Below are 27,480 nucleotides of genomic sequence, written 5' to 3'. Positions count from 1 at the left end.
TGCAAGTTACTGTAGTCGACGTTGAATCTCCTCCAGGGGCAAGCAGACCTATGTCATAGCAACTACCACACATGGTCAAAATAAAATGTCAAAGTTGATTTAACGTACAATTTTAAGGCAGCCATCTGCAATGGGATTGTGAGTTGGCTTAACATTTTGGCATATAGATGAACAAACATACATTCTTAAGTTAAATTGCATGTTCACTCAACTTTGAATTATAGGTTGAGTGAACAATGAACAGACAATTTAACTTGAGAATTTATTCTACCTTTAATTATTACATATATCATAAGGCCTTTCTTTGAGGGCCTAGTTGAAACTCCTGGTTAACAGGCTATATCAAGACTGCAAGTGCCATTATGCTGCCTTGCAAAGTGATGCGTAATTCCTATTGGAATCCAGCCAGAGTGAGGATATCTAACAATTTGAACTTTTAATCACCTGCATTGAGTATGACTGCCAGGGTAGGGAAGATTGATTATTGAGACAACCTAAGTCATATAAACTGGTACAGCCATCTCAGTAACGGGTGCAAAAAGTCCAACTACTAACAGATTGGATTAGTTTAGAAAAATGTATTTAATTTATGTTAGTGTAGCATAAGATATTAATCAACCAAACACAGATATTGAAACAAACAATTCTGAAAATCAACCTGCAATAGAGCATGCTGGGAAATATGATAATGATGGGTATGGCTTTTAGTGGTTTTGAGCAAACATACATTTGTAATTTGACTTGTCAAGCTTGTTCAAATTCAGCTCACTTCGAGCTGAGTTTGTTGATTCAACGTGCAATTGTAAGGCAACCAGCTGCAATATGATTGCGAATTTTGTCAAAATTTGAGCATAAAGCTGAACCAACAGCAGTGTTGCCTTCCAAAGGCAAACATGAATCTGTAATTCGACAACACGTTTTTATACATTCAGCTCAAATTGAGCAAAGTTTTTTGAGGGAACAAACGTTCACACATTACCTCAATGTCTTGTTTCTTTATTTCCGTGTCGAAAACAAAGAGGAGTCGGAGAACCTGCCAGTCATGCTTCTCTAGCTCTGCTGTCTATCTGTATGATAATGGTCTTGGATGCGTTTTAGAAGATGACTTCCTAAGTCATATAGTAAGAGAAACAAAAGCCAGACTCTTGTTGTCACATATAACGTTACGTTGTCAACATGTTGAGGGACATACATTTATTAGACAAAATGCAATTACTATTGTTTGTGTAATAACGCATAGATTTATTGATGTTTAAAATGACATTATTCATATCAAAATAATTGCTACAGATTACTGATGCAGACAATGACTGGCTGAAGACCAAGTGATGTAACATGATTTGTGGAGGGAAGGTATAGCAAGTTCCAGAAAAACAATGTTTGACAGTTACAAAGTAAGACTTCTTAAAGTCAGTAGCCTAATTTGGCACTTAGTATCTGTGTAGTTGACTGATGAGCCTGCTCTTGTTTTGATTGGTTTAATTGCATCATCTGTCAGAGTTTAATGGCTGTCATTGGTGGCTGCTCTCCACTGGCCTCTCGTGTAGTGGTCTGCTGTGTAGTGGCATTGGGGAGGATGAGGGACTCAGAAAGGGGCTGTATCCCGAATGTGTATCCCGAATGGCGCCCTATTCCTAATGGCACCATATTCCCTATTTAGTGCACTACTTTTAACAAAATCCCGACTATATAGGGAATAGGGTGCCATTTTGGACGCATACCAGGGTCTTTCCTCCGTCTCTGTGACACTGACAGCTAGCTAAACACTCAGGTTCCTTTATTCAGCCAATAGCACTTTACAGCCCTCTGGGTGCTCATCCCGGTCCACTGGAAAATGTTCACTTTCTTTTATAGAAGGTATAACCATGTCACTCATAATTTCCCCCTAAATACTACAAGTCATGCCTCAGATTGGAACCCCTCTATGGAGGAGCACTGAATGTGCAACGTTAACCATTTCACAAATCACTATTTGATTTTACATGCATGCATCTTATGCGCGCACACCCACACACATTCACGTGCGCACGCCCACGCACACGCACACACCCACACACATTCAGACAGTTTGTACAGGCATATTTAAATTCACTGCATAACCCAAAATAAGTCAAGCTGTAGTCAGGCTTTTTTAATTTCCCCTAAAATGTAATTAATACATTTTGAAGCCAGTGGATAATTTCAATCAGTAGCCGGCTGGATGCATTCATTGTGTTTCTGAGGTGCAACAACAATTAAGTACAGTCACATAATGTTTTGAATTTGTCATATGGTGCTGTGGCCGGATACTAAAAGCCTGCTTTGGGCATTAATGTCTCATTTCATTTTCACCCCATGTTGTTCTTTTGTGATAACATTTTTATTGAGTTGAACAACAGTCAGGCAGTGTTTTTATGAATACCATCACGAGGACAGGGCAGAAGAAACAGTCTCAGTCCAGTGTCCTTTTTCTGTGGTCACTCAATCAAAGACAGCAGAATGAACTTCCTGAGAGGTAGACGTAGCATGCAATTCGCAGCCTTTGCCATGCATCCAAGCTCCTTTGTGGCAAGGTGATCAATTGCCTGGGGACCATCAGGGAGGTGGGGGGGGGGGGGAGCTGGGCAGCAGCTGGGGTTGTTGTGTTCTGTGACTCACTGCTAATTGACTGTGTTGAGGAGTACTGCCCAGACCGGCGGGGCCTAAGCTGGGCATTAAATCATGTGTTACCTTCCTTCCCTGTTGATTGTTGCAGGTGCAGTGGCGGAGACGGAGAAGAGGGCCATGAGCGGAATACTTAAGAGGAGGTTTGAGGAGGTGTCCTCCTCGCCATGCTCCTCGTTGCGGGAGTCTGATTACGAGGTCTCCTGCAGCGAGAGCGGGGACAGCAGCGACAGTGTCAACCCCTCGGCCTCGGCCACCTTCACCCGTGAGTCACCTGGCTCCCACACACACAAGCACACACACACATGCACACACACACACACTGCTCTCTCCCCCTACAGTCAACGAAACACTACAAAACACTCATTGATATGCTCAACACTGACACAGTGTCGAAAGAACGAACAAATAGCTACATTCATTGTTCATATTGTACATTAGTGAAAGAGACATTCCTTTTTTAATGAAGCATGTGTCATTCTGTTACTAATCCATCATAATGTTGCTTTTGTAATGGATGTTGAGTGTGTTAGGAAACATATTGTCAATAATAACTTGTGATGTTCTGAGTTCTGAAGCCAAAAACAACCCATAGCCAGTAGGAATATAATTCCGATAACACAGTTGAAGAGGAAAGAGAAAAAACTGGATCAATCTGTGTGCTTTAACCCTGAAAGCGGCAAAATATTTTTATCGCAAAGGGGGGGGGTCCATTTTGACCCCAAACTGGTAATGATTGCAAAGAGACACTCTCTGTCAAGCAGTGACACTTTAGATTTGATTAGGTTTTTGTAATACAAGTAAATGGTTTAATTTCTCAAAGATAAGCATTCATGTAAAAACAATCTCACATGTATAGTCAAATTTGATGTTTGAAAACATATGTTTTTGTATGTTTACCATGCTATGAACAGATTTTGATCAATTTCTTTCATAGCCACTTCTTATGAACATGTGTCATTTATTAATTCAAAGTGTGTGCTTCTGTGATACTCAGAGGCTGAGAAATTGGTGACTGAGCTAATCTGACATAACGGTAGGACCTAAGATGGCCACCAATATGGGCAATATATGGGCCTATTGATTTTTTTTATAGTGGCTGCCATGCCCCCCAGGGGCCAAATCTGGGGTGTCTCCATATCTATATATTTTCATACTGTACACTATATATACAAAAGTATGTGGACACCCCTTAAAATTAGTGGATTTGGCTATTTCAGCCACACCCGTTGCTGACGTGTATAAAATCGAGCACATATCCATGCAATCTCCATAGCCAGAAATTGGCAGTAGAATGGCCTTACTAAAGAGCTTAGTGACTTTCAACGTGGGACCGTCATAGGATGCCACCTATGTCCTGACCTCGACTCCATCGAACACCATTGGGTTGTATTGGAACGCCGACTGCGAGCCAGGCCTAATCGCCCAACATCAGTGCCCAACCTCACTAATGCTCTTATGGCTGAATGGAGGCAAATCCCTGCAGCAATGTTCCAACATCTAGTGTAAAGCATTCCCAGAAGAGTGGAGGATGTTATAGCATCAAAGGGGGACCAACTCCATATTAATGCCCATGGTTTTGCAATGAGATGTTTGACTAGCAGGTGTGCACATACTTTTGGTCATGTAGTGTATATCTACCTCTGTGCCAAATTTGGTGCTTTTATCACAAAGTGTTTTACTGAGTCCACATTTTCAGCTTAGCCTCGCACCACTAGTATAGAAATACGATTATTTTTAATTCCTCCATATTAACACAGAAATCCTGGTAATTTATGTATTTTTTGTCTGAACTAGTGTCTGTGTTCTCAGCTGAGCAGCCATAGGGAGGGCTGTCTAGTCTCTAGCCATGTCTGAGCTGAACTAGTGTCTGTGTTCTCAGCTGAGCAGCCATAGGGAGGACTGTCTAGTCTCTAGCCATGTCTGAGCTGAACTAGTGTCTGTGTTCTCAGCTGAGCAGCCATAGGGAGGGCTGTCTAGTCTCTAGCCATGTCTGAGCTGAACTAGTGTCTGTGTTCTCAGCTGAGCAGCCATAGGGAGGACTGTCTAGTCTCTAGCCATGTCTGAGCTGAACTAGTGTCTGTGTTCTCAGCTGAGCAGCCATAGGGAGGACTGTCTAGTCTCTAGCCATGTCTGAGCTGAACTAGTGTATGTGTTCTCAGCTGAGCAGCCATAGGGAGGACTGTCTAGTCTCTAGCCATGTCTGAGCTGAACTAGTGTCTGTGTTCTCAGCTGAGCAGCCATAGGGAGGACTGTCTAGTCTCTAGCCATGTCTGAGCTGAACTAGTGTCTGTGTTTTCAGCTGAGCAGCCATAGGGAGGGCTGTCTAGTCTCTAGCCATGTCTGAGCTGAACTAGTGTATGTGTTCTCAGCTGAGCAGCCATAGGGAGGGCTGTCTAGTCTCTAGCCATGTCTGAGCTGAACTAGTGTCTGTGTTCTCAGCTGAGCAGCCATAGGGAGGACTGTCTAGTCTCTAGCCATGTCTGAGCTGAACTAGTGTCTGTGTTTTCAGCTGAGCAGCCATAGGGAGGGCTGTCTAGTCTCTAGCCATGTCTGAGCTGAACTAGTGTAGTGTCTGTGTTCTCAGCTGAGTAGCCATAGGGAGGACTGTCTAGTCTCTAGCCATGTCTGAGTTAAACTAGTGTAGTGTCTGTGTTCTCAGCTAAGTAGCCATAGTGCGGGCTGTCTCGTCTCTAGCCACGTGCAAAGCTATTGGTGTGTCTGTCAGGCTCTCTAAGAAGCTCTCAGTCGAGTGAACCTGTTCTCTGCTCCACAGCTACTTATTGGAAAGGCTACAGCCAGTTTGGCAGGCACCACTGATGGCGCCACTGATAAAAAAGAACTGTGTATTAGATTACCTGTATCTTTCTATGAGCAGATATGATGCTATTCGTAGGCAACCTACGGAAAATTTGGTGGATGGTTCCTCAGGTGACAGATCTATGTTGTGTTTGGTGACAGATGCATACAGTAACCCTGCCCTGGTTTATTATGGGTGTGAGTGACAGGGCTCCTCCCAGGGGTATGTGTGGACCAGTGACCAGGGTACTGTTTCCCCAGGCTCCTGAGCCTTCTGTGTCAGCTGCTGCAGATAAAGGCAACCAGGAGGACGCTACTCTAAGCTGTAGTCTGCACTATGCAGCACAATACATGGCTCCCCCAGCTTCTCCCCACTAAAGAGGTGCCACAATGTATCAGGCTTGCTCCTGAGATGTACAGTAGCATTGTTTCCTGGTGAATACAGAACAAACCTGTCTCGGGTCACGTTAGTGTTGAAGAAATAATCCAGCTCCTCTCCTGGTGTGATTGCTTTTAGTGAAGAAGCCTTGGAATTGTGAGGTCTTTGAAAAGGGCTACTATGTATTCTCAAAGATACATTTTTAGACATGGTTGTAGCAACCCTAATCGAAAATGGACAAGAAATAGGAAGAAATACAGAGAAAAATCCAACTATGTTAGGTATCGCAAGAACAGAAGAAAAGGCACTCAATGAATGAATGAAAGATTCATCTTTGGTTATAAAACCTGCAGACAAGGGGGGTGCTGTGGTTGTTTTAGACTATGAAAAATATCAAGAAGAAATTCAGAGACAACTCAGCAATGAACGTTTCTATAGAAAACTGAGTGTTGATCCCACACAGGTGTTCCAAAGGGATATATGCTCTAATCTGGAGCAAGCCCTATTAAACAACCTTATCTCAAAACCTGAATATGAATATCTTTGCTGCAAATGCCATACGTCCATGCTTGTCACAATGTGTGGATGAAGCTCATAATCTGGCATTGGAAAAAACACGAGATGAACTGCTACAAAAAAGACCCGCTAAAGAACACTCCGTAATGTTCACAACTACATATATACTTTGAATTCGCGAAAAGTGGGAGGTGTGGTCAAGAAACACTAGCGTATTTTATCATCGGACCCAGTTTTGCCGCCTGAATTTAAAAATCCACCACTTATTGTGTATAGGAGAGGTCGCAATTTACGCGATAAATTGGTTCATGCCAACTGCCAGTGTAACAGTATAACTTTAAACCGTCCCCTCGCCCCGACTCGGGCGCGAACCAGGGACCCTCTGCACACATCGACAACAGTCGCCCACGAAGCACGGTCGTTACCCATCGCTCCACAAAAGCCGCGGCCCTTGCAAAGCAAGGGGCAACACTACTTAAGTCTCAGAGCAAGTGACGTAACTGATTGAAATGCTACTAGCGCGTACCCGCTAACTAGCTAGCCATTTCACATCCGTTACACTCACCCCCCCTTTCAACCTCCTCCTTTTTCCGCAGCAACCAGTGATCCGGGTCAACAGCATCAATGTAACAGTATAACTTTAAACCGTCCCCTCGCCCCGACTCGGGCGCGAACCAGGGACCCTCTGCACACATCGACAACAGTCGCCCACGAAGCACGGTCGTTACCCATCGCTCCACAAAAGCCGCGGCCCTTGCAAAGCAAGGGGCAACACTACTTAAGTCTCAGAGCAAGTGACGTAACTGATTGAAATGCTACTAGCGCGTACCCGCTAACTAGCTAGCCATTTCACATCCGTTACACCAGCCAATAAAGAAAATCAGCCAGGCTCTTTTACGCCCTCTACCAAATGGTAGCTATAAATGCAGAGGATGCGCACAGTGCAACAATATGATGAAGTGTGAATATTTCTGCCACCCACACACAGGAAAACGGTTCCAAAATAAATGACATTATTACGTGTTCCACCACCCATGTTATTTACATTATTAAATGTCCATGTGGGCTCTGCTATGTCGGTAAAATCTCCCGCTCTCTCAAACAGAGAATTTGTGAACATATAGGTTCAATCAGGAGAAACGACAGGGATTATCCAGTCGCTGTACATTTCAATGACCTGAAGCATGACATTTCTACCTTTTAGATTTTGTGGCATAGAGAAAGTTAAGATATCAGACAGGGGAGGTGATATTAATAATACTCTGAGTAAAAAATAATGTTTTGGGATTTTCACCCTCTAGACATTATTTCTTAAAGGTCTTAATGATGAAATGCCTATGTATGTTATGTTGTGAATTTGAACATGAATTATGTGCCTATTTCAGATTACTCTGATGTTTGTCGTACGATGTACCCAATGATTAATGAAAACTTGCTATGTCTTCATTGTGGTTTTACAGACGTGTTCAATACGTCTTGTTTATACACTTTTGTAATATTTATGAAATGCATATTGTTATATTTGGTAGCACTTGTTTGTTTTTCCTTTGCCTCCAACCCCCTTCGATGTGTGGAACGGATGTGGGTGGGGCCAGGTCTACATAAGGGTGCAAATTTAAAAAAATCACAAAAGCTCTGACGAAGGCCGTGAGGCCGATACGTAAGCTTATTAAATATCAGTGATACTATCAAGAGCAGTGTGCGGTTTCCTTTTTCCTTCATCTTGTTAAATTGTTGCCATGCACCTGCAAATAAGATTGCTCAGATGTGCTAGTGCCTTTTGAATTTAGGTATTGCAAGCTTTAAAAACAAAGAGAGCCACATGTATAACCTCCCAGTAATTTATTGGGTAAGAAAAACACCAACGTTTCGGCATCACTGTGCCTTCTTCAGGGTGCAAGCTTGAAAACCACGTGGATACCCAAAATAACATTTTATAAACCTTTTTTCAAGACAATAAAGAAAAATTCCAATCATGAAGCCCAGACTGGCACTCCCATGTTGTTAATGAAGACATTGTCCTTATGGCACCGGGTGGAGAGCTGCACCAACCAGATGGTCCCCATTTGTCCTGTTTGTCTGACCTCAAGTGACCGCTGGGAAAGCGACTCTACATCCAGGCCAGGAAGGGGGATTATTTATGCTCTCAGTCTTTGCTTTCCTTTTTCCCCTCCCTCCCTCCCTCCCTCTCATAGAACTGCCCTTAAAAAGCCACAAGTAGGATCGACATGCCAAATGGCAGCGTTGGGATGATGAAACACTGCTTTACTGAACTGGGTTGGGTTACAGCATGTCCTTGTTGTCTGAGAGCTAGCAAAACGACTCCTGAGGTTCTAGGGTCATGAAAAGTCAAATAAAAATAGGTATTCAAATCATGCAAATAGTAAGTAAGCACAGAATATAACGTTTTTTTTTTATCTTGTTGTAGTATGGCTACACATCTACACCATTGAGAGCGCATCACAGACAGCAAAAACATACAACACTTTCCCATGTACATGATGCAGTTTTAAATAGGTGCATTTCCTTGAAACAGTGTTCTTGTTCTTGCATGCTGTAATGATGGTTAAATCTAGCTTTTTGTCATACTGGCGGTTCCACCACATGGAACTGTTTAATCTTTCATTCATGTATGAACAAATAACCCTGCTTCCCCCTGTTATTCATGTATGAGTAGGCCAGCTATCACTGCTTTTTAATGCTCCTTTTACCGTCCACTTCTTCTTCATTTGGTCCTCTAGCTGATTCCATACTGAAGCGAGAGAAGCGTGTGAGGACGAGGAGGGTGCACTTTGAGAACGTGACGGTGTACTACTTCAGCCGGCGCCAGGGTTTCACCAGTGTGCCCAGTCAGGGAGGCAGTACGCTGGGCATGTCCAACAGACACAGCTGTGTCAGGCAGTTCTCCCTGGGAGAGTTTGCCCTGGAGCAGGAGAGGATCCACAGAGACATGCTCCGAGATCATCTGAAGGAGGAGAAAATCAACTCCATTAAACTCAAGGTATTAAAAGAAACGGAAGCTACTGAGCTAATGAAATGTACTGTACACAGGGAGATGATATAGTGCATCATGATATACAGACGGTACTAGATGCACAGTTGTGACATAGCATATCCTCGTAGAAATCCAGAACGTGTTTTCAACGGCTAACTCTGTATCCTCTTTTGAGATGCAGTATGTCATTTGTTTCGGCTGGTTGCTTACTCTTCAAACCAGACTGAATTTGATCCCCCCTCGTTCGTTTTCAGCTGACTAAGAACGGTACAGTGGAGTCGGAGGAGGCCAACACGCTCACGGCTGAGGACATCTCTGACGATGACATTGACCTGGAAAACACGGAGGTGGATGAGTACTTCTTCCTCCAGCCCCTCACCACGAAGAAGCGCCGGGCTCTGCTGCGGACCTCGGGGGTGAAGAAAATTGACGTGGAGGAGAAGCACGAGCTGCGGGCCATCCGGTTGTCCAGGGAGGACTGTGGCTGCGACTGCAGAGTGTTCTGTGACCCAGAGACATGTGCGTGCAGTGTAGCAGGAATCAAATGCCAGGTAAATCTCTGGGTAGTCTGACCCAGACATACTGACGCTGATGTATCGTTAAGTGATCAAATATTTTAGACGCTGTAGATGAAAGCACTGCATTATTGAAAAAGCATTATATAATTACAGTTGCTTATCTGATATTGCCAAAAGGATTACACTAATTCATCTATTACATGCAAACTGGAGAATATATGGTCATATAACCCAATGTGGTCCAATCTACAGGTGGACCGCATGTCTTTTCCCTGTGGCTGTACCAAGGAGGGCTGTAGCAACGCGGCCGGCCGGGTGGAATTTAACCCCATCCGTGTACGGACCCACTTCCTGCACACCATCATGAAGCTAGAGCTGGAGAAGAGCCGCGAGCAGCAGCAGGCCTCCCCTGCCAATGGTTACCATGGCGAAAGCAACAGCCACAGCCACGGCAACCCGCTGGTCCAGACCCAACATAGTCTGGAGTACTCTCTGACAGACCCAACACTCCAACAGTCTGCCATCATGCACCTCCAGACAGCTGACAACATGGAAGAGCCTCTAGATGATGAGGATGAGGACGATGAGGAGAATGAGGAGGATGAGGAGGACGAAGAGGACAACAGCAGTTTATGCAGCGGACTGTCTGACTCCAGCACTCGGAGCTTGGCTAACAGTGACTCTGAGGAAGAGGAGGATGAGGAGGAGGAGAAGTCGGAGGACTTTGAGGATGGTGTGAGGACGGCGCCTGTGTCCCACACAGAGGTTGTCCCCCTGTCCTCTGTGTTGTGTTACTCTGATGGCACCGTGCCACAGGACAACCACATTGAAAAGCACATGAATGGAAACTCTTATTTACTCAGCTCCCAAGCCGAGTATTATCAGCAGGAGAACCCCAGTGCTGTTGCCTCTGCCAACGGGACGGCCAGCCAACCCAGTGAAACTTACGGAGAGGCCTTATCATTCCCACACCCAGTTAGCACTAGCAGCGGGGCCATGCCACAAGGACCATTCAACATGGCCGCCGACAAGGCAGAGCAGTACACAGACTACGCCCACCAGGCTGAGGAACAGTACACCAATCAACACTTTACCCTGACCAACGGCAGAGCAGCAACCACTGCCATGGGCTGCTGCACACCTGACCTGGAAAACAACATGGTCCAATCTAAAGGAACATTCCCTGAGCAGCCTGGGGGCATTAGCCAGATGGAGTTCCACAACAACTACCTGAACAATAAGAGCTCCCAGAAAGGCTACGGTAGTAATGGGAAGTGTTTTGTAACAGAGCAGCCAAAGGAAGTGTCTAGTGCTAATGATTTGTCTGAAGGGCCTTCTCTAGCAGACAGTACAAAGACCTCTGCATTAGCAGAGAATCTCCCCCAGGTCGCACCAGTTTAGTGGGCCTAGCTCACCTGTCTGTAGACTTCATGTTGTCTTTTCTTAATGAACGACCCACTGGGCACAGTTCAATGTCAACTAACGTGAATTCAATGTGAAATCAACAACAAATGTTACCATGTCATTGGATTTAGGTTAAAAGCTGGGTGAAAGAAAAGACTAAATGCCCTTACATTGATTCTTTTTTGCAAATCCAATCAGTTTTCGACATTGATTCAATGTCATCGCATAGATTTTGGGGTTGAAATGACGTGGAAACAACGTTGATTCAACCAGTGTTTGGCCCGTGGGAAGGCTGACCAAGTGTTGAAGATCTTTATGGCCTTTAATGGGAACTAAACTTTCCAAGTAATTCGCAAGACCATACATCACATTGACATTATTTAGCTAAAGGTTCCATGATGAGAAACATTTCTAATGAACCCCCTGATTTCTAATATTCTAAAGTGCAAGATGGAATCAGTCAACAAAAACTGAAAGCTATAAGCCTGTGCAATGTATCTTGTAATTTTAAAGGTAAAGATTTAAGCATATATTGTGAGTGGGACTTTTCTATGTTTGTGTCAAATGTGTAAAAAAAATATTGTCACAGTTTATTTATTGGTTCTGAAGTATGTGTATACTTATGTTTTGATAACTATAAATGCATGTTCCTTTGGGTCTTTCAATGGCATTTATGAGAAATTGACCATGGTCAATTTGGGTTGATAAAATCTGTATCAATGTACTGTACAAACCTTATTATTGTGTTGTCACATCCATGCTTTTATATGGTCTGGAAAAGCTTGAAACAGACTACCACTTGTATTTATTTATTTTGAATTATAATGCCAAGAGCATAATTTCATTGGAAACATTCAAGTTAAAATGATTCACACAGTAGATGTTTAGACTACTAATGTAGTACTTTGACAGCTCTCAAAGACCATATACAACTATCAAATATATGGGAACAGGACAATAATATGATCAGTAAATCATATTTCATGGGGCTTAATTTCCAATAAATATGTCATAATAAACAATACGTAACTCTTCGAAACTGGGGACAACATTTGTATTGCTGAGTTGGACAGGGAAATTATTTCAAGTACATATTTGCACAAACATTCCATTCTCTTATGACAACGGACAGTAAATACCTGAAGAGATTGTTTGTCCAGATAAGAACGTTATTGTGTGACACAGAAGTGTGAACAGGAAATGCAAAACAACCCTTCGAAGGTCTTAATGAAAGCCATGTCATACTCTCGAAGAGCCACATCAGGCATTTAAGGTCGGACAATCAAGCAAGCCTATGATTCATATCAGCGCCAAGTTAGAGAATGACTGATCAGCCTGAGACATTGGGAGAAAAGTATGATTTGCAGAAAATCTGTAAATAACATTGAACCCCTCATATGAAATAACTTACAAGGCCATTGAACAGAATGCTCCAGATTTGTATTGCTACAACTGTATTAAAACGTTAGGGACAGCCTTTACAATGAAATACCAACATTCCCTCCCCATTAAAGGAGTGGGCAGCCCTGCATGTATCCCTGTCCTCTAAGTCTGCACCGTGTCTCTATTCAACCAACACTACTTGATTTGTGATTCTGCACCTGACTGAAACATAAAGTAATAATGTTACCTCACCTCATTGGCAAACAAAGTGCATCCAGCTGTCAGCCAATCAGTGCTACTGTATGGACTATACAGTAGCACTGCCAAAGTATTTAAGGGAAGGCAAGATACAGTAACATTGCATCCAATTGAGTAATTCTGCTGTGTTTATGATTTTCAGTATTTATTATGAATGATATATTGAAATGTGTATTTATTGTGCTTTACTGAACTGTCTGTATTGGATTAAAACATGTTTCTGTCTAAAATGTTGCTTGTTTCATGATGGTTGTGAGTTGTACAGCTCCATGTGCCTGATTTCATTATATCGCTTACTATAATGTGAAACAGAATACTTTTTGTACAGAATGGTATTAATGCTTCAATGTGTTTTGGTTTCTTAACGTTAGATAAAGCCAAAATGTTATGCCATTTTTTGTTGCGTTTTTGCTTTAACAATACATGACCTTTAAATAAAATGAAACCGTGTGTTGTTTTTCTTTATCCGTTTAATGCGTTTAGCTTGAACAACTTTTATTCAGAAAAAGGGTACACTAACAGCCCAGTAAGGATGGGTCAAGGATGAATTCCTTTGTGCACAGCGCCCTCTCCCGTTGAACATAAGAAATGGTGAAGAACGGTACTCATGCCATACAGCATAGGTGTGAAACTCATTCCACGGAGGGCCTGGTGTCTACGGGTTTCACGCCCTTGTACTTGATTGATGAATGAAGGTCACTAATTACTAATGATCTCACCTCACCTGGTTATCTAGGGCTTAATTGAAGAGAAAAAAAGACACTAGGCTCTCCATGGAACAAGTTCAACACCCCTGACATATTCAGTCATTGTACTCATTACACAGAGTTCCTTTTACTAAAATAGAAAACCTCAAGGATCCAAACATAAAAGGCACACGGTTCTAATTTGTTAACAGACTGCCGTAGACCCATCTGTTTAAGTCCCAGACATATTCAATATTCAACAAAATTCTAACATTCCATTGTCAGTCAGCATTCTCCCATAGATTCGTATAAACTAGCCCACACCCTCACATCGAAACACTGACGTTTGTGTGATACTGGGAACTCTGAGACTTGAATAATAAAAAATAAAAAAAATACAATCATGTTGTAAACCAAGTTAACATTTTTCCCCTTTCTACAGATCCCATTTAAGCCCACATATACAATTTCCAATCCCCATGAACATGATAGAAAAACATGTACATTCATTTAAGAGAGATTTCAAAGAAAAAAAGACAATATTTCATTGCAATCAAACTTGAAATCAACCAGAGTGTACACAACAGGTCATTTCAAATACCACAGCAGTGACTGGAATTGTGTTTAAAAATGCTATGTTGATAAAGTCTCAGAAAAAGGTCAACTGTATACATGATTAAAACACCTTTGAACGCCCCAGCCAAGCAATATGGAAAAGCAAAAGAAAATGATTTATCTTGCAAATACCGGATGATTATGAATTAGAGGTGCCCAATTAAACAGTACCACACGACTCAAGCCCTTGGTTAAAATACCACTTTGGAGACTTCATATTTTATCCTCCTGCTTGTGAGGAAAACCAGCTGGATGAGAGGGGAAATCAGACCCTCTAGCAGTGGTAATGGAGGATGCATGTCTAGTGCTTTCCTGTCACATCTGACAGACTAGTTCACATAATAAAAATAAGCAGTAGTGGTAGATATTGAATAACCTATAATAAACATTTTAAAATAGATTTTCCCATATACTTCTTAGCCAGTAGTTCTGAAAGTAGAGCTTACGAGCCAAAAATTATCCCCGAAAATTGCATACATCACATATGTGCACCACATAATTTCTCTCTCCGAGGGGCTGAACCTCATTTGCTGGAACTCGAATTGTAAGGAAAATGACACTGCACCGCTTCCAGTAAATGGATTTTCGTGTCTAATTGAGGTAAGACAGTAATTCTCCTCATAGTATTTTTTTAACCTTCCGCTATGGGCTGGATGCATAATCTAACTAGTTGCCAATGTTCTGGAGCATGTCTTTAATAGAAAAAAAACTAAACTTGATTAGTCTTTGGTGTATAACATCGAAGTTATTCAGTTTGTGCAAGAGGCAAGTGCACTATTGCATTATTTGACAGTCCATTTTGTTGTTGGTTTTCACATTTATATTAATAAATTATTCAGTGTGGGCAATAAAGAACAAACCTTGGTAATTAAATAAAATGTCATGTTGATTTGCCTCCGAAGTACACACTATAAGAAAAAAAGACAAGTTGTATTCTTCAAAGAAATCTCTCTTCATTCAGTATCCATCCAAAGTCTTTCCACAGTCCCAGCTACCTCCGTCAATCTACAGAGAGCGGTTGGCGTGAATGACAAGAAAAACAATTCCTTTACCCAAATCATGATTAAAAAAAAGGAAGGAGTAAAACAAACAGTCTTCAGTATCAGTTTTAACGCTTCCTTCCCGAGGTCACGTTCTCAAAAATCGCAAACTTTCCAGCAGCAGTTCTTCTACGTATAAAAATAAATTAAAATTCAACTTCGATAATAAAACGTAAAAAAATGTACGCCAATTGCTACTTGTTCTAATGGTTCTAGGATACCAAGGCACACATCGTCCACTAGTGCCGAGGACCATGTGTGTCCTGTAGTCAGACGTAGAGCCACAGCTGGTATCTGTCTGAGGGATTACAGGCCACCAAGGAGGGGTGCTCATGACGAGCACTCAGACACAGGTTCCATCCTGGGATGTAGAATAGCTGGTTCTACAGAGAGGAGACACAGATTAGTCACCAACAACCACTTCTATGGTGAAGATGATGCAAGAGAATGAGGCAAACGTCAAAAGATTTGGTCATAATTGACAGTGAAAAAATAAATAAAAACAGGCTTTCAAGTAGAAATGTTGACTGAGCCCATTAGGATAGAAATGTGGGTATTTGGTCTCACCTCCCTTAACTCCCACTTCTGTTCTGCTCCTACAAACGTGTTGCGGCCTTTATACTGGCAGTCTTCCAACTTCACGGCTCCATCCGTCCCATGCAAACACAGCTCCTTCTGAATGTTGTGCCGGATCTCATGATGGGTCGAGTACTCAAAATACTGAGGGATCACAAAGAACACCAGAAGTAATCCTTTTGATTTTGAAAGTGACCGAGAAAGTACTTTAGCATTTCCTTCATGACTGAACCCAGTCCCTTCATTCCCTTCCCTCTGACCTGGTTTCCTCCGAGGCCGTGGCATGGATACAAGATCAGCGGTTTCCCTCCCTCGTTGTTCTCCCCTGCATCCAGACACGAGTCTTTACCTACATTTTTCACCTGGAGGCACAAGGAAAGGGATTTCAGTCAGACACACAAGCTGTTCAAACAAGCCCAGCCACCTCCCAACCTTAGGTAGTGTGGAGCTGCTCTCTCCCCTGGCCTACCCTGAAGCTCTCCTCAGAGCCCTCTGGAGATGCTAAGTGGAAACCCACTATTGCCAGAAAGCTCTCTGTGGTCTGGAAAGAGTCTTGGAGAGGGGGGACTTACCGAGCCAAAGTGGAGCGGGTTGAGATCGGGCATGAAGACCTCTGGATACACATTTTTCAAATACCAGGAGAAGCTCTTGCACTGCAGCCGCTCCCGGAGGTCCACGCGACGCCCGACATCTCCGAAGGCCCTCTGTGGAAACAATTCCAGGCAGCAGCCATTAAAGGGGGGGGGGGGCTTTCCTCATTACTCACACTGCCCAGGCTTTGGACTGGGGGGAAAAACTCCATTACCACTTCCCCACAGTCGGTCCAGTGCTGGAGCTCCGTGGTTGATGGGTGACTGCTTGAAGACAGCACCATGTATGGCAGCGTTTCAGTCTGCCCGATCTTGTTTCAAGTAATTGGCACGCACAAAAATTATCCGGTACACATACAGAAGACAACAGAGCTGAAATACCATAGCAAATGATGAACCCTCTAGTCCAGAAATGACTGAATTTTTCCTCTCTTTGCTTCATTTAAATTCATTCATGCCATCAACGTTTCAAAAGAATGCATGCAGACATTGCTCAGTCATTGATTCACCTATTGCCAGTATAAACACAGAGTATTTCAAGGAACAGAGAGCTTCTCCAGGCAGGTCTTCAGTAACGAGAGCATTCGAGAGAGATAATGACGCGGATGCTGTAAACAGCCGTGTGTGATGATAACTACCGTAGCTGTGCTCCTTGAAGCGGTTAGAGACACAGGGGGTGTTTGAAGGCAGCAGGAGAGGCCTCTTGGTCTGCTTCACTCTGAGGTACGTAACTACACATGGCCTGAGGGGGGACTGTTTATGGCGTGGAGATGAGAAAACCTGTTACGTGTTGAGATGCAGCAGCACTACAAATCCCCGTCATTTAACAGACTCTGCTGCCTCCAGAGGGCTCCCCTTCCTGCCTGTTAACAACTCTAAACACCTAATAGCCTGGAGCCCAGCAGAAGGTTTTTAGAGGGATACTATTCATTTCACGTCACAAAGTTCTACAGTACATACTAGGGACCTCAAAATGTATGTTCCCCTCAGGGGAATGGGTTTGTACATTCAACTGTGTTCAGACGATACCTAACCAAAAGATGATCTTTGTTTAGGGGTCAGTGCTCTAAAATGAGTCTCTGGGGAACATGACACCAAAGGTACAAGGTGAGATTAAAATTTTCTTTAAGAATTTATGAAGACTTTATTTCCAAAACGCTATATCACATAAAAAATATATATTTTTAAATCGCATCAGCCTGTGGCTGCACAAACTTGTCCTACAAGGGGGATAACAAGTGGTCTGCAGTCAGAATGAGAACATTCATATGTCCATGTGAGATATAGTGGAGGGCAAACATTCCAGAGCAAACTGCTAAAACATTACTTTAGGGAATAGATGAACTGTTTTAGAATTCCTGTCCCATTTCTTGGGATATCAACCTGCCTCGCTGGGTTTAAAACGTACAACAATATGACAATGTCACTCAGAAATACCACATACGTCTTTGGCCAGCTGGGCGGCTTGCTGGTTGCGTCGGTAGAAGATTTCCTTGTAGTCGTCCATCCAGACCTCGGCCAGCCGCACCTGGTTGCGTGCGATCACCTGGGTGCCCTTGGGGAAGGTGTGGGGGCTCTTGGTGCGGAACACGTGACCCACAATGGAGCAAGGGATGATTTCTAGCTGACCCCCACACTGCCACACCTACAGACAGACAGAGGCAACACACCCAACACTGTTAGTCATACTTGGTAACCGGTTGGTTGGGTTCTACTGCACAATACAAAGATACAGAGAATGAATCACAAAAAAATTTGCAGCGATGACACTAACACAAGGTGTTTTCTAACTAGAAAGCCAAGTGAATCAGCTCATACTCTGAAAGACATTTCAATATTCTCTCCGCCCCAGATTTCCATTTGTTCATCATAGCTTCCGATGAGATAGAAGTAGTCCTTGGAGATAGAGAAGAGTCCCCCAGCAAAAGTTGGTGTCCTGTGAGGTAAAAGATATCCACTGAATAGAGGGTCCAGATAAGTATGTTTACACACAGTTGAAAAATAGACAATTCACAACCACATATCAAGGTATATAGACACAGGTGTTCGTCATGTCAGTATTTCCTCCTGAAAATAGGCATTCAATCATTCACATAGTTCTTCTCACTTGATAGGATAGGTCTCATCCTTCCTCCTTTGTTTCTCGTGGTCCGGTAGACTCTCCCAGCCGAAGGACAGGCCCCAGTCGAAGTTACCACGGTTGTGATTCTGCCCGTACGGCGAGGGCTTCATAAACTCAAAAGTGTTGAGGTCAATGGTAGTGATGTCAGGACTCACTACTGCAGTGTAGTTCTCTGCTATCCTGGCCAGCAGAGGCTCCAGCCAGCCACTGAAGCATTCACCTGTTGGATACGCATTCACCACCAGCCTTAAAATAGAACCACTAAATAACATAGCATTTTAAAATGTGAAACACTACATCGGCACGGAACATAGAAGGCTGTTGTATAAACAACTCAATTTAACACTGATTTGATCTTTTCCCTGGCCAACCCAAAGCAGGCTACCCGAAAATGTTACATTCGAATATTCATAATGTTTTGTGGTTTTCCTGCCACGCCCGAAACAGCATCTGCATAGTGCTAGTATTCTGGGGTGTAGGTGGATAAATAAACAGGTGTGTCTAAAAAGGCAGAGCTGTTCTGGTTGTTCCAGCCTGATGACTCAGTTGTTTGATGTCTGTGCTGGGGTGTGGGTGTGCATGTACTAACAGTGAGCGTCGAGGAAGGTGAGGATGTCTCCGGTGGCCACCGAGGCTCCCAGTAGCCGAGCGGTGATCAGGCCCTTCCTCTCCCGCTGCCGCACCACATGCACAATGTGCAGCCGCTTCAAATATTCATCCAACTCCTCTTTCAAGGCGTCTGTGAAAGGAAATGAGCCCACAGCATTGGACCATGCAGATCTAGAACAGACAGTCAAGATACAGTAATAGACCTTGTAACACTTTCTGGGAGAGTTGGCCTCTACCTCAACTTGTCCCCCCCCCAGTATGGAAGCTTGCACTTCTACATAGAGACACACCATGGCTAGCTGCCAAGTTTGCCTGATCAGTTCCTAGCCTTATCCTATTGGGCCAGGGAAATAGCTTTAGTACAGATGTCTAATAGTAGGCTATTCCCAACAAACGACAGAGGGCTTTGAGCGTCACTCAGTTGGGCTGCATTCCCTGCTCCCTCGTCTTTTTACCCACAGCCTCGTTTCCCCCTCAGCCTAAGGCCTGTTTACAAGAGAAAATAGACATATTTCTCTACACCGCCACGGACTAGCTAGCCCCTCTTAAGGAAAGTATTCACTAGCAGTGCTGCTTCCTGCTATAACCCCCTTCACAAGAAGCCGGGGCTCCAGCCTGCACATTTCATGGCACACCAGCGGGCCGCCCAGCAGGCCGACTGAAATCAATTCCAAGTGAAAACAAGGTGGTCCTGCCGTCTGCCTGTCTGGCCAGTTAGTTCCTTACCGTCCACACTGGCATCGTCCACCAGGATGATCTCCTTGAGGAAGATGGCAGGGGAGGTGTGGAGGACGCTGTACACCGTCCTCAGCAGAGTAGTCCAGCCTTCATTGTGAAACACAATGATCACGCTGGTGGTCAGCAAAGGGGGACAGCGCTTGAACGTTTGCTCGATACATCTGCAAAAGAGCATTTTTTTTTTTTAAAGGTGTATTTTTGAGTCCCTGAGAGGCCTTTCAGTGTAGGACTGTGGTTGAAACATCTGAAGTCTTCCCATAAAGGGGTGTCTGTTTCAGTTGTTTCATTGGGATGTGAGACTCCCTTTGAAATGCCAACCGCATCAGACAGTCTGAATCTGTGTAAATTACCCCATTAAAAATAATAGGAACATGGACAGACTTGTTTAATTAGCCAAACAAAACTAAGCTTTTTCTTGACCCAGACACATTTACTGGGCACACATGCTGAAACAATGTTTCAGACAGAGAAACTCAGCCTGTGGTTGGAGTGAAATTTTCCTCAATAACTCAAAGAAAATATCAAAGACTTGGAGTTAAAACTGTCATTTCTGTTGGAGACACATTATGGTTATCTCCTTCTGTGGTCATTCAGTATGTGACTTTGGTTTCATATTGAGCCACTGAGACAAGACATAAAAGTATATGCAAACTGAATTCCTCTACAGAGAAACGGTTCTATTGAACACCACTAGATGGTGCTGCTACGTGATGAGGAGAAACCCCACTTCAGATGTTTGCTTCATATTAGGATGTTTTACAAGATATACCCTACAATGATAGAATTATCATAATAAACAGGGCCACCAACCCCAAGATTGACTCGACATTTTTACATGGCTACGTAGCCGAAGCATATGGCACTGAGACAATACGTTTTAGACAGTGGTGTAAAGTACTTAAGTAAAAATACTTTGAAGTACTACGGAAGTAGTTTTTTGGGGTATCTGTACTGCACCATTTATAATTATTTATATTTTTGACAGCATTCCTGACAAAACTATGTACTTTTTTACTCCCATACGTTTTTCCCTGACACCAAAAAGTACTTGTTACATTTCTAATGCTCAGGCAGGACAGAATTATGGTCCAATTCACCCACCTATAAATATAACGCTTTGTCCGCCCTACTGCCTCTGATCTGGTGGACTCACTAAGCATAAATGCTGTGTTCGTAAATCTGTCCATAATTATTATTATTATAAAAATAAAAAAAGTGTGTGTTGTCTGGTTTGCTTAATATAAGGAATTTGATGGATTCTCTCACATACATACAGTTGAGGTCGGAAGTTTACATACACTTAGGTTGGAGTCATTAAAACTTGTTTTTCAACCACTCCACAAATTTCTTGTTAAAAACTATAGTTTTGCCAAGTCGGTTAGGACATCTACTTTGTGCATGACACAATTAATTTTTCCAATAATTGTTTACAAACAATTGTAATATTTATAATTTATATACAACTTATAATTCACTGTATCACAATTCCAGTGGGTCAGAAGTTAAAATACACAAAGTTGACTGTGCCTTTAAACAGCTTGGAAAATTCCAGAAAATTATGTCATGGCTTTAGAAGCTTCGGATAGGCTAATTGACATCATTTGAGTCAATTGGAGGTGTACCTGTGGATGTATTAAGGCCGACCTTCAAACTCAGTGCTTCTTTGCTTGACATCATGGGAAAATCAAAAGAAATCAGCCAAGACCTCAGAAAAAAAATTGTAGACCTCCACAAGTCTGGTTCAAACGCCTGAAGGTACCACGTTCACCAGTACAAACAATAGTACCCCAGTATAAACACCATGGGACCACGCAGCCGTCATACCGCTCAGGAAGGAGACGCGTTCTGTCTCCTAGAGATGTACGTACGTTAGTGCAAAAAGTGCAAATCAATCCCAGAACAGCAGCAAAGGACCTTGTGAAGATGCTGGAGGAAACAGGTACAAAAGTATCTATATCCACAGTAAAAATGAGTCCTATATCGACATAACCTGAAAGGCAGCTCAGCAAGGAATAAGCCACTGCTCCAAAAAAGCCAGACTATGGTTTGCAACTGCACATGGGGACAAAGATCACACTTTTTGGAGAAATGTACTCTGGTCTGATGAAACAGAAATAGAACTGTTTGGCCATAATGACCATCGTTATGTTTGGAGGAAAAAGGGGGAGGCTTGCAAGCCGAAGAACACCATTCCAACCGTGAAGCACGGGGGTGGCAGCATCATGTTTTGGAGTGACTGTCCCTGCTGCAGGAGGGACTGGTGCGCTTCACAAAATAGATGGCATCATGAGGAGGGAAATGATGTGGATATATTGAAGCAACATCTCAAGACATCAGTCAGGAAGTTAAAGCTTTGTCGCAAATGGGTCTTCCAAATGGACAATGACCCCAAGCATACTTCCAAAGTTGTGGCAAAATGGCTTAAGGACAACAAAGTCAAGGTATTGGAGTGGCCATCTCAAAGCCCTGACCTCAATCCTATAGAACATTTGTGGGCACTACTGAAAAAGCATGTACGAGCAAGGAGGCCTACAAACCTGACTCAGTTACACCAGCTCTGCCAGGAGGAATGTGCCAAAATTCACCCAACTTATTGTGGTAAGCTTGTGGAAGGCTATCCGAAACATTTGACCCAAGTTAAACAATTTCAAGGCAATGCTACCAAATACTAATTGAGTGCATGTAAACTTCTGACCGAATGGGAATGTGATGAAAGAAATAAGTCATTCTCTCTACCATTATTCTGACATTTCACATTCTTAAAATAAAGTGGTGATACTAACTGACCTAAGACAGGGAATTTTTACTAAAATTAAAATGTCAGGAATTGTGAAAAACTGAGTTTAAATGTATTTGGCTAAGGTGTATGTAAACTTCCGACTTCAACTGTACATGCATACATACATATATCCAGATACTTTTAGTCAAGTAGTATTTTACTTGGTGACTTGAGTAATTTTCTATTAAGATATCTTTAATTTAACTCAAGTATGACAATTGGGTACTTTTTCCACCACAGAATTTAAAGCATGGATATGGAAACTGTGATGGCTACCATAAGAGCACAAAAATGGCCAGTCAATTATGGAGAGATAACATACTCCGGTGGTCTGGTGTCAGGACCCAGGTCACGGCTGAGAGAAATGCGGTCGCTGGCGTAGAGGTTAAAGCAGTGTTTCTCCTCTCCCCGGTCCTTCTCCTTCTGTTCAGCAGGGCTCAGTTTATCTGTGTGAAAGGGCTTCCCAGAGGCCCCGGGACTGTTGGGGTCCTGAGGTGGACGCTCCAGGGATGGCCTCAGCTCAGCAGCCGTGTAGGTCCCTGGCAAACAGGAGAAGTCCCCTGCATTGTCCTGCTGACGCACTGGGGCTTTGATCTGCATCTTTGGCATAGCATCCCTAAAGTTATTGACGGCCCCCATCACCATGCCCAGCACGGCATCCCGCTTGACAGCTATCTCCTTCAGCCAGGGCTCTTCTAGGGAGGGACTTTGGCTTACTACCTCACGTTGTATTAGAAAGAGAAATGTGACAAAGATAAGGGCCACTATCACCAGTTTTAAGGGGTGTAATCGCCTTCTGAGAACTCTGCGGAGACCACTCATTCTTCTGGAGATGTGTGGGGTAGATCGCTTTGAGACAGTACTTCACCTACCAGTCAGTTGCACCACCAGAGGAGGTAACCTTAAAAAGAAAGAAAGGTGACAAATATGTCAAATTAACAGAGGTAAAAAGCAGGATCACAAAACTCAGTCTCACATGAATGGAAGACAAGTATTTCTTGTGTTACATGCTATGCCACTTTGAATTATGACCATACACAAGCAGGAATGTACAAGCAGGATTGTTTTTCTCCACAACCTACTGTCCAACAAAGTTGGAAAACGTTCTACTGTACAGCAGTCTACTAAATGACAGGATAGATCAGGCTACTATAAAAAGTATCTTGTCATAGTCCCGCATGTTCACATTCTTTTCGGGAAAATGATATGACTTACCGGGACGTTACATAAAAAGGATGGGAAATGGCCTCCAAATTATTGATTTAAAAGTCCATCAAGTTATGTCGAGCATATCGCTAAATGAAAATCATCTTCGAAATAACGTGAAATTCCAGAGTAATTGTTGCCCAAAAAGAATACAGTTGTGCAGCGTTTCTCAATCTTTGCAAACTACTTCCGTCTCGTTGGATTCAGGTGCGCTCCTTTCAGGTAGAGGGTGGGACCCTTATATTTGGCACGCGTGCGTAGAGCGGATCTCCCTTTGTCAAACCCCTAAAGTCATGCCATTTGTTACATTAGTGAAACATTGCAAAACAGTGGCTTAAAAATTAACAATTTGTCATTTGGCGCATGAAGTATGAGTCTATTTGTGTCAGTTGCAAAAGTCACTTTGATTTACTTCGTTTCTCAATCTTTGCAAACTACTTCCGTCTCGTTGGATTCAGGTGCGCTCCTTTCAGGTAGAGGGTGGGACCCTTATATTTGGCACGCGTGCGTAGAGCGGATCTCCCTTTGTCAAACCCCTAAAGTCATGCCATTTGTTACATTAGTGAAACATTGCAAAACAGTGGCTTAAAAATTAACAATTTGTCATTTGGCGCATGAAGTATGAGTCTATTTGTGTCAGTTGCAAAAGTCACTTTGATTTACTTCAGCTACAAAGCTATAACTCGCTGTGCCCAGTTTGGTTAAATAAATGTAAAAAGTGTCATCTTGCAGAGTAACTTTGTCTCATGCAATTTTGGAAATAGTCTACACCGCGGGATATGCCTGATCTAATAATGGTATCAATTCTTACAATCATGGATTTGTTCAGCAAGTCATTCATTGAGACTGTTGCTGGGTTACAAATATCGGAGGAGCGTATCTTATACCTCCCTGCATCCAATCAGGCTAGAAGAATAATGGGTCGCTTACAGAATACGGGTTAGCCTATAGCCTACACTGCAAAAATAAGTTAGGACAATTTTTTGGTTTGTTTAACAGATCAACATCGGGCATGAGCTATGTTGGATTATGTACAAGTGTTTAATTATAGTAGGCATAATACAATTAGAACTCAAACTGTTTATCAGAATTGCCAAATATTCAAGCAAAGGCGCTCAAGCGCATCTGTTACAAAGTATCATACAGTAGGATCGCGTAAGAAAGCTATAGAACTCCTCAGATGGTAAAGAGCATTACACGACAGGCAAATACGTCTAAGGTTACGGTTTACACTAGAATCAAAGTCCAACCTTGCATATTTTATCTCAAGGCTTAAGAAAAGGAATGACTAAACATCTGCCACTCACCAAACATGTTGGACCCTCTGAGACATATCCCAACATATTCCTGTTTGCCAAGTCACCCCTGGCAGATGGTATTCGTAAAGTGTTCGATGCTTGAGGTGGTAAAGATAAGACGTGGACACGGTAGACATTCGGAGGAGGAATACTCCGGTGCGCAGTAGGAGTCTTGTCAAGTAGGTTCAACGAGGGACACAGTTTACCGTGACCGTTCTCCTGTCCTTCTTGGTACTTAGCCTACAGATCACAATCTCACCGAGTTGTGGAAGTGACTTTTTCATATGCAGGAGTAGTCCGTCTCTATTATATATTATGTTTGAAATAGGCGAATAGCTTATGCGAATAATAGGCGAGTCTCAGTGCATTCGTTAAGTATTCAGACCCTTTGACTTTTTCCACATTTTGTTACGTTACAGCCATATTCTAAAATTGATAAAATATATGTTAATAAAATAAAAAACGGAAAAAAATAAAAATAAAAAACGGAAATATGGCTTCCAGTTGAAGCTCGCATCCGCTACAAGACCATGGTGCTTGCCTACGGAGCTGTGAGGGGAACGGCACCTCCGTACCTTCAGGCTCTGATCAGGCCCTACACCCAAACAAGGGCACTGCGTTCATCCACCTCTGGCCTGCTCGCCTCCCTACCTCTGAGGAAGTACAGTTCCCGCTCAGCCCAGTCAAAACTGTTCGCTGCTCTGGCACCCCAATGGTGGAACAAACTCCCTCACGACGCCAGGTCAGCGGAGTCAATCACCACCTTCCGGAGACACCTGAAACCCCACCTCTTTAATTAAGGAATACCTAGGATAGGATAAAGTAATCCTTCTAACCCCCCCCCCCCCCCCCCTTAAAAGAGTTAGATGCACTATTGTAAAGTGGTTGTTCCACTGGATATCATAAGGTGAATGCACCAATTTGTAAGTCGCTCTGGATAAGAGCGTCTGCTAAATGACTTAAATGTAATGTAAATGAAATATCAAATTTCAATATGTATTCAGAGGGTCTGAATACATATTGAAATTTGATATTTCCGTTTTTTATTTTTAATACATTTGCAAAAAATTAGAAACCTGTTTTTGCTTTGACATCGGGTACTGTGTGTGCATCAGTACTTTGTTGGAAGCACCTTTGGCAGCGATTACAGCCTCGAGTTGTCTTGGCTATGACACTTCTCCCATTCTTCTCTACAAATCCTCTCAAACTCTGTCAGGTTGGATGGGGAGCGTTGCTGCACAGCTATTTTCAGGTCTCTCCAGAGATATTCAATCCAGTTCAAGTCCAGGCTCTGGCTGGGCCACTCAAGGACATTCAGAGACTTGTCCCGAAGCCACTCCTGCATTGTCTTGGCTGTGTGCTTAGGGTCGTTGTCCTGTTGGAAGGTGAACCGTTGTCCCAGTCTGAGATCCTGAGCAGGTTTTCATCAAGGATCTCTCTGTACTTTGCTCTGTTCATCTTTCCCTTGATCCTGACTAGTCTCCCAGTCCCTGCTGCTGAAATACATCCACACAGCATGATGCTGCCACCACCATGCTTCACCGTAGGGATTGTGCCAGGTTTCCTCCAGATGGGACACATGGCATTCAGGCCAAAGAGTTCAATCTTGGTTTCATCAGACCAGAGAATCTTGTTTCTCATGGTCTGAGAGTGCTTTAGGTGCCTTTTGGCAAACTCCAAGCGGGCTGTCATGTGCCTTTTACTGAGGTGTGGCTTCCGTCTGGCCACTCTACCATAAAGGCCTGATTGTTGGAGTGCTGCAGAGATGGTTGTCCTTCTGGAAGGTTCTCCCATCTCCACAGAGGAACTCTGGAGCTCTGTCAGAGTGACCATCGGGTTCTTGGTCAATTCCCGACGAAGGTCCTTCTACCCCGATTGCTCAGTTTGGCCAGGCGGCCAGCTCTAGGAAGAGTCCTGGTGGTTCCAAACTTCTTCCATTTAAAAATGAGAGGCCACTGTGTTCTTGGAGACCTTCAATGCTGCAGAAATGTTTTTGTACCCTTCCCCAGATCTGTGCCTCGACACAATCCTGTCTCTGATCTCTATGGACAATTCCTTCGACCTCGTGGATTGGTTTTTGCTCTGACATGCACTGTCAACTGTGGGACCTTATATAGAAAGGTGTGACTTTCCAAATCATGTCCCATCAATTGCATTTACCACAGGTGGACTCCAATCAAGTTGTAGAAACATCTCAAGGATGATCAATGGAAACAGGATGCACCCAAGCTCAATTTCAAGTCTCAGAGCAAAGGGGCTGAATATATATATGTAAATAAGATATTTGTTTTTATTTTCAATACATTTTCAAATATTTCTAAAAACC

The 27,480-nt window shown here is 43.2% G+C and overlaps 2 protein-coding genes across 5 annotated transcripts in view; one reads left to right on the top strand and one right to left on the bottom strand.

Moving 5' to 3' along the window:
• csrnp3 (cysteine-serine-rich nuclear protein 3) overlaps positions 1–13,352 on the top strand; it is a 68,331-nt gene extending 54,979 nt beyond the window's left edge. For all 3 annotated transcript variants that reach the window (XM_071340527.1, XM_071340528.1, XM_071340526.1), the window contains 4 exons: positions 2,735–2,908; positions 9,079–9,338; positions 9,587–9,883; positions 10,103–13,352. In XM_071340527.1, coding sequence (XP_071196628.1) covers positions 2,764–2,908; positions 9,079–9,338; positions 9,587–9,883; positions 10,103–11,251 — 1,851 coding nt within the window. In that variant the 5' untranslated portion in view covers positions 2,735–2,763 and the 3' untranslated portion in view covers positions 11,252–13,352. The remainder of the gene's footprint in view (positions 1–2,734; positions 2,909–9,078; positions 9,339–9,586; positions 9,884–10,102) is intronic.
• Positions 13,348–25,855, bottom strand: galnt3 (UDP-N-acetyl-alpha-D-galactosamine:polypeptide N-acetylgalactosaminyltransferase 3 (GalNAc-T3)). Of its 2 annotated transcripts, none has more exons than XM_071340530.1 (11): positions 25,164–25,855; positions 22,973–23,551; positions 19,860–20,032; positions 19,114–19,263; positions 18,510–18,744; positions 18,221–18,338; positions 17,847–18,047; positions 16,385–16,516; positions 16,073–16,174; positions 15,804–15,956; positions 13,348–15,619 (listed from the first exon to the last, which is right to left on the bottom strand). In XM_071340530.1, exons 2-11 carry the CDS (start codon positions 23,470–23,472, stop codon positions 15,506–15,508), a joined length of 1,878 nt encoding a protein of 625 aa, XP_071196631.1. In that variant the 5' UTR covers positions 23,473–23,551; positions 25,164–25,855; the 3' UTR covers positions 13,348–15,505. The 2 variants fall into 2 exon arrangements, with proteins under 2 accessions (XP_071196631.1, XP_071196630.1); XM_071340529.1 differs by lacking the exon at positions 25,164–25,855 and adding an exon at positions 23,866–24,589.
• Positions 25,856–27,480: the final 1,625 nt, after the last annotated feature.

Source organism: Salvelinus alpinus, chromosome 14 (genome assembly GCF_045679555.1).
Source record: "Salvelinus alpinus chromosome 14, SLU_Salpinus.1, whole genome shotgun sequence".
NCBI lineage: Eukaryota > Metazoa > Chordata > Actinopteri > Salmoniformes > Salmonidae > Salvelinus > Salvelinus alpinus.
The sequence above is the reverse complement of the archived record's forward strand: the minus strand, read 5'-3'. Positions and strand labels throughout refer to the sequence as shown.

Excerpts from the sequence above, each read along its gene's own strand:
- galnt3 (XM_071340530.1), bottom strand. The coding sequence starts at position 23,472 with ATGAGTGGTCTCCGCAGAGTTCTCAGAAGGCGATTACACCCCTTAAAA. Across the intron at positions 20,033-22,972 it reads CCTGACACCAGACCACCGGA|ATGTATCGAGCAAACGTTCA; the intron begins GTATGTTATCTC and ends GCTCTTTTGCAG. Across the intron at positions 15,957-16,072 it reads ACGGCCTCGGAGGAAACCAG|TATTTTGAGTACTCGACCCA; the intron begins GTCAGAGGGAAG and ends GTGATCCCTCAG.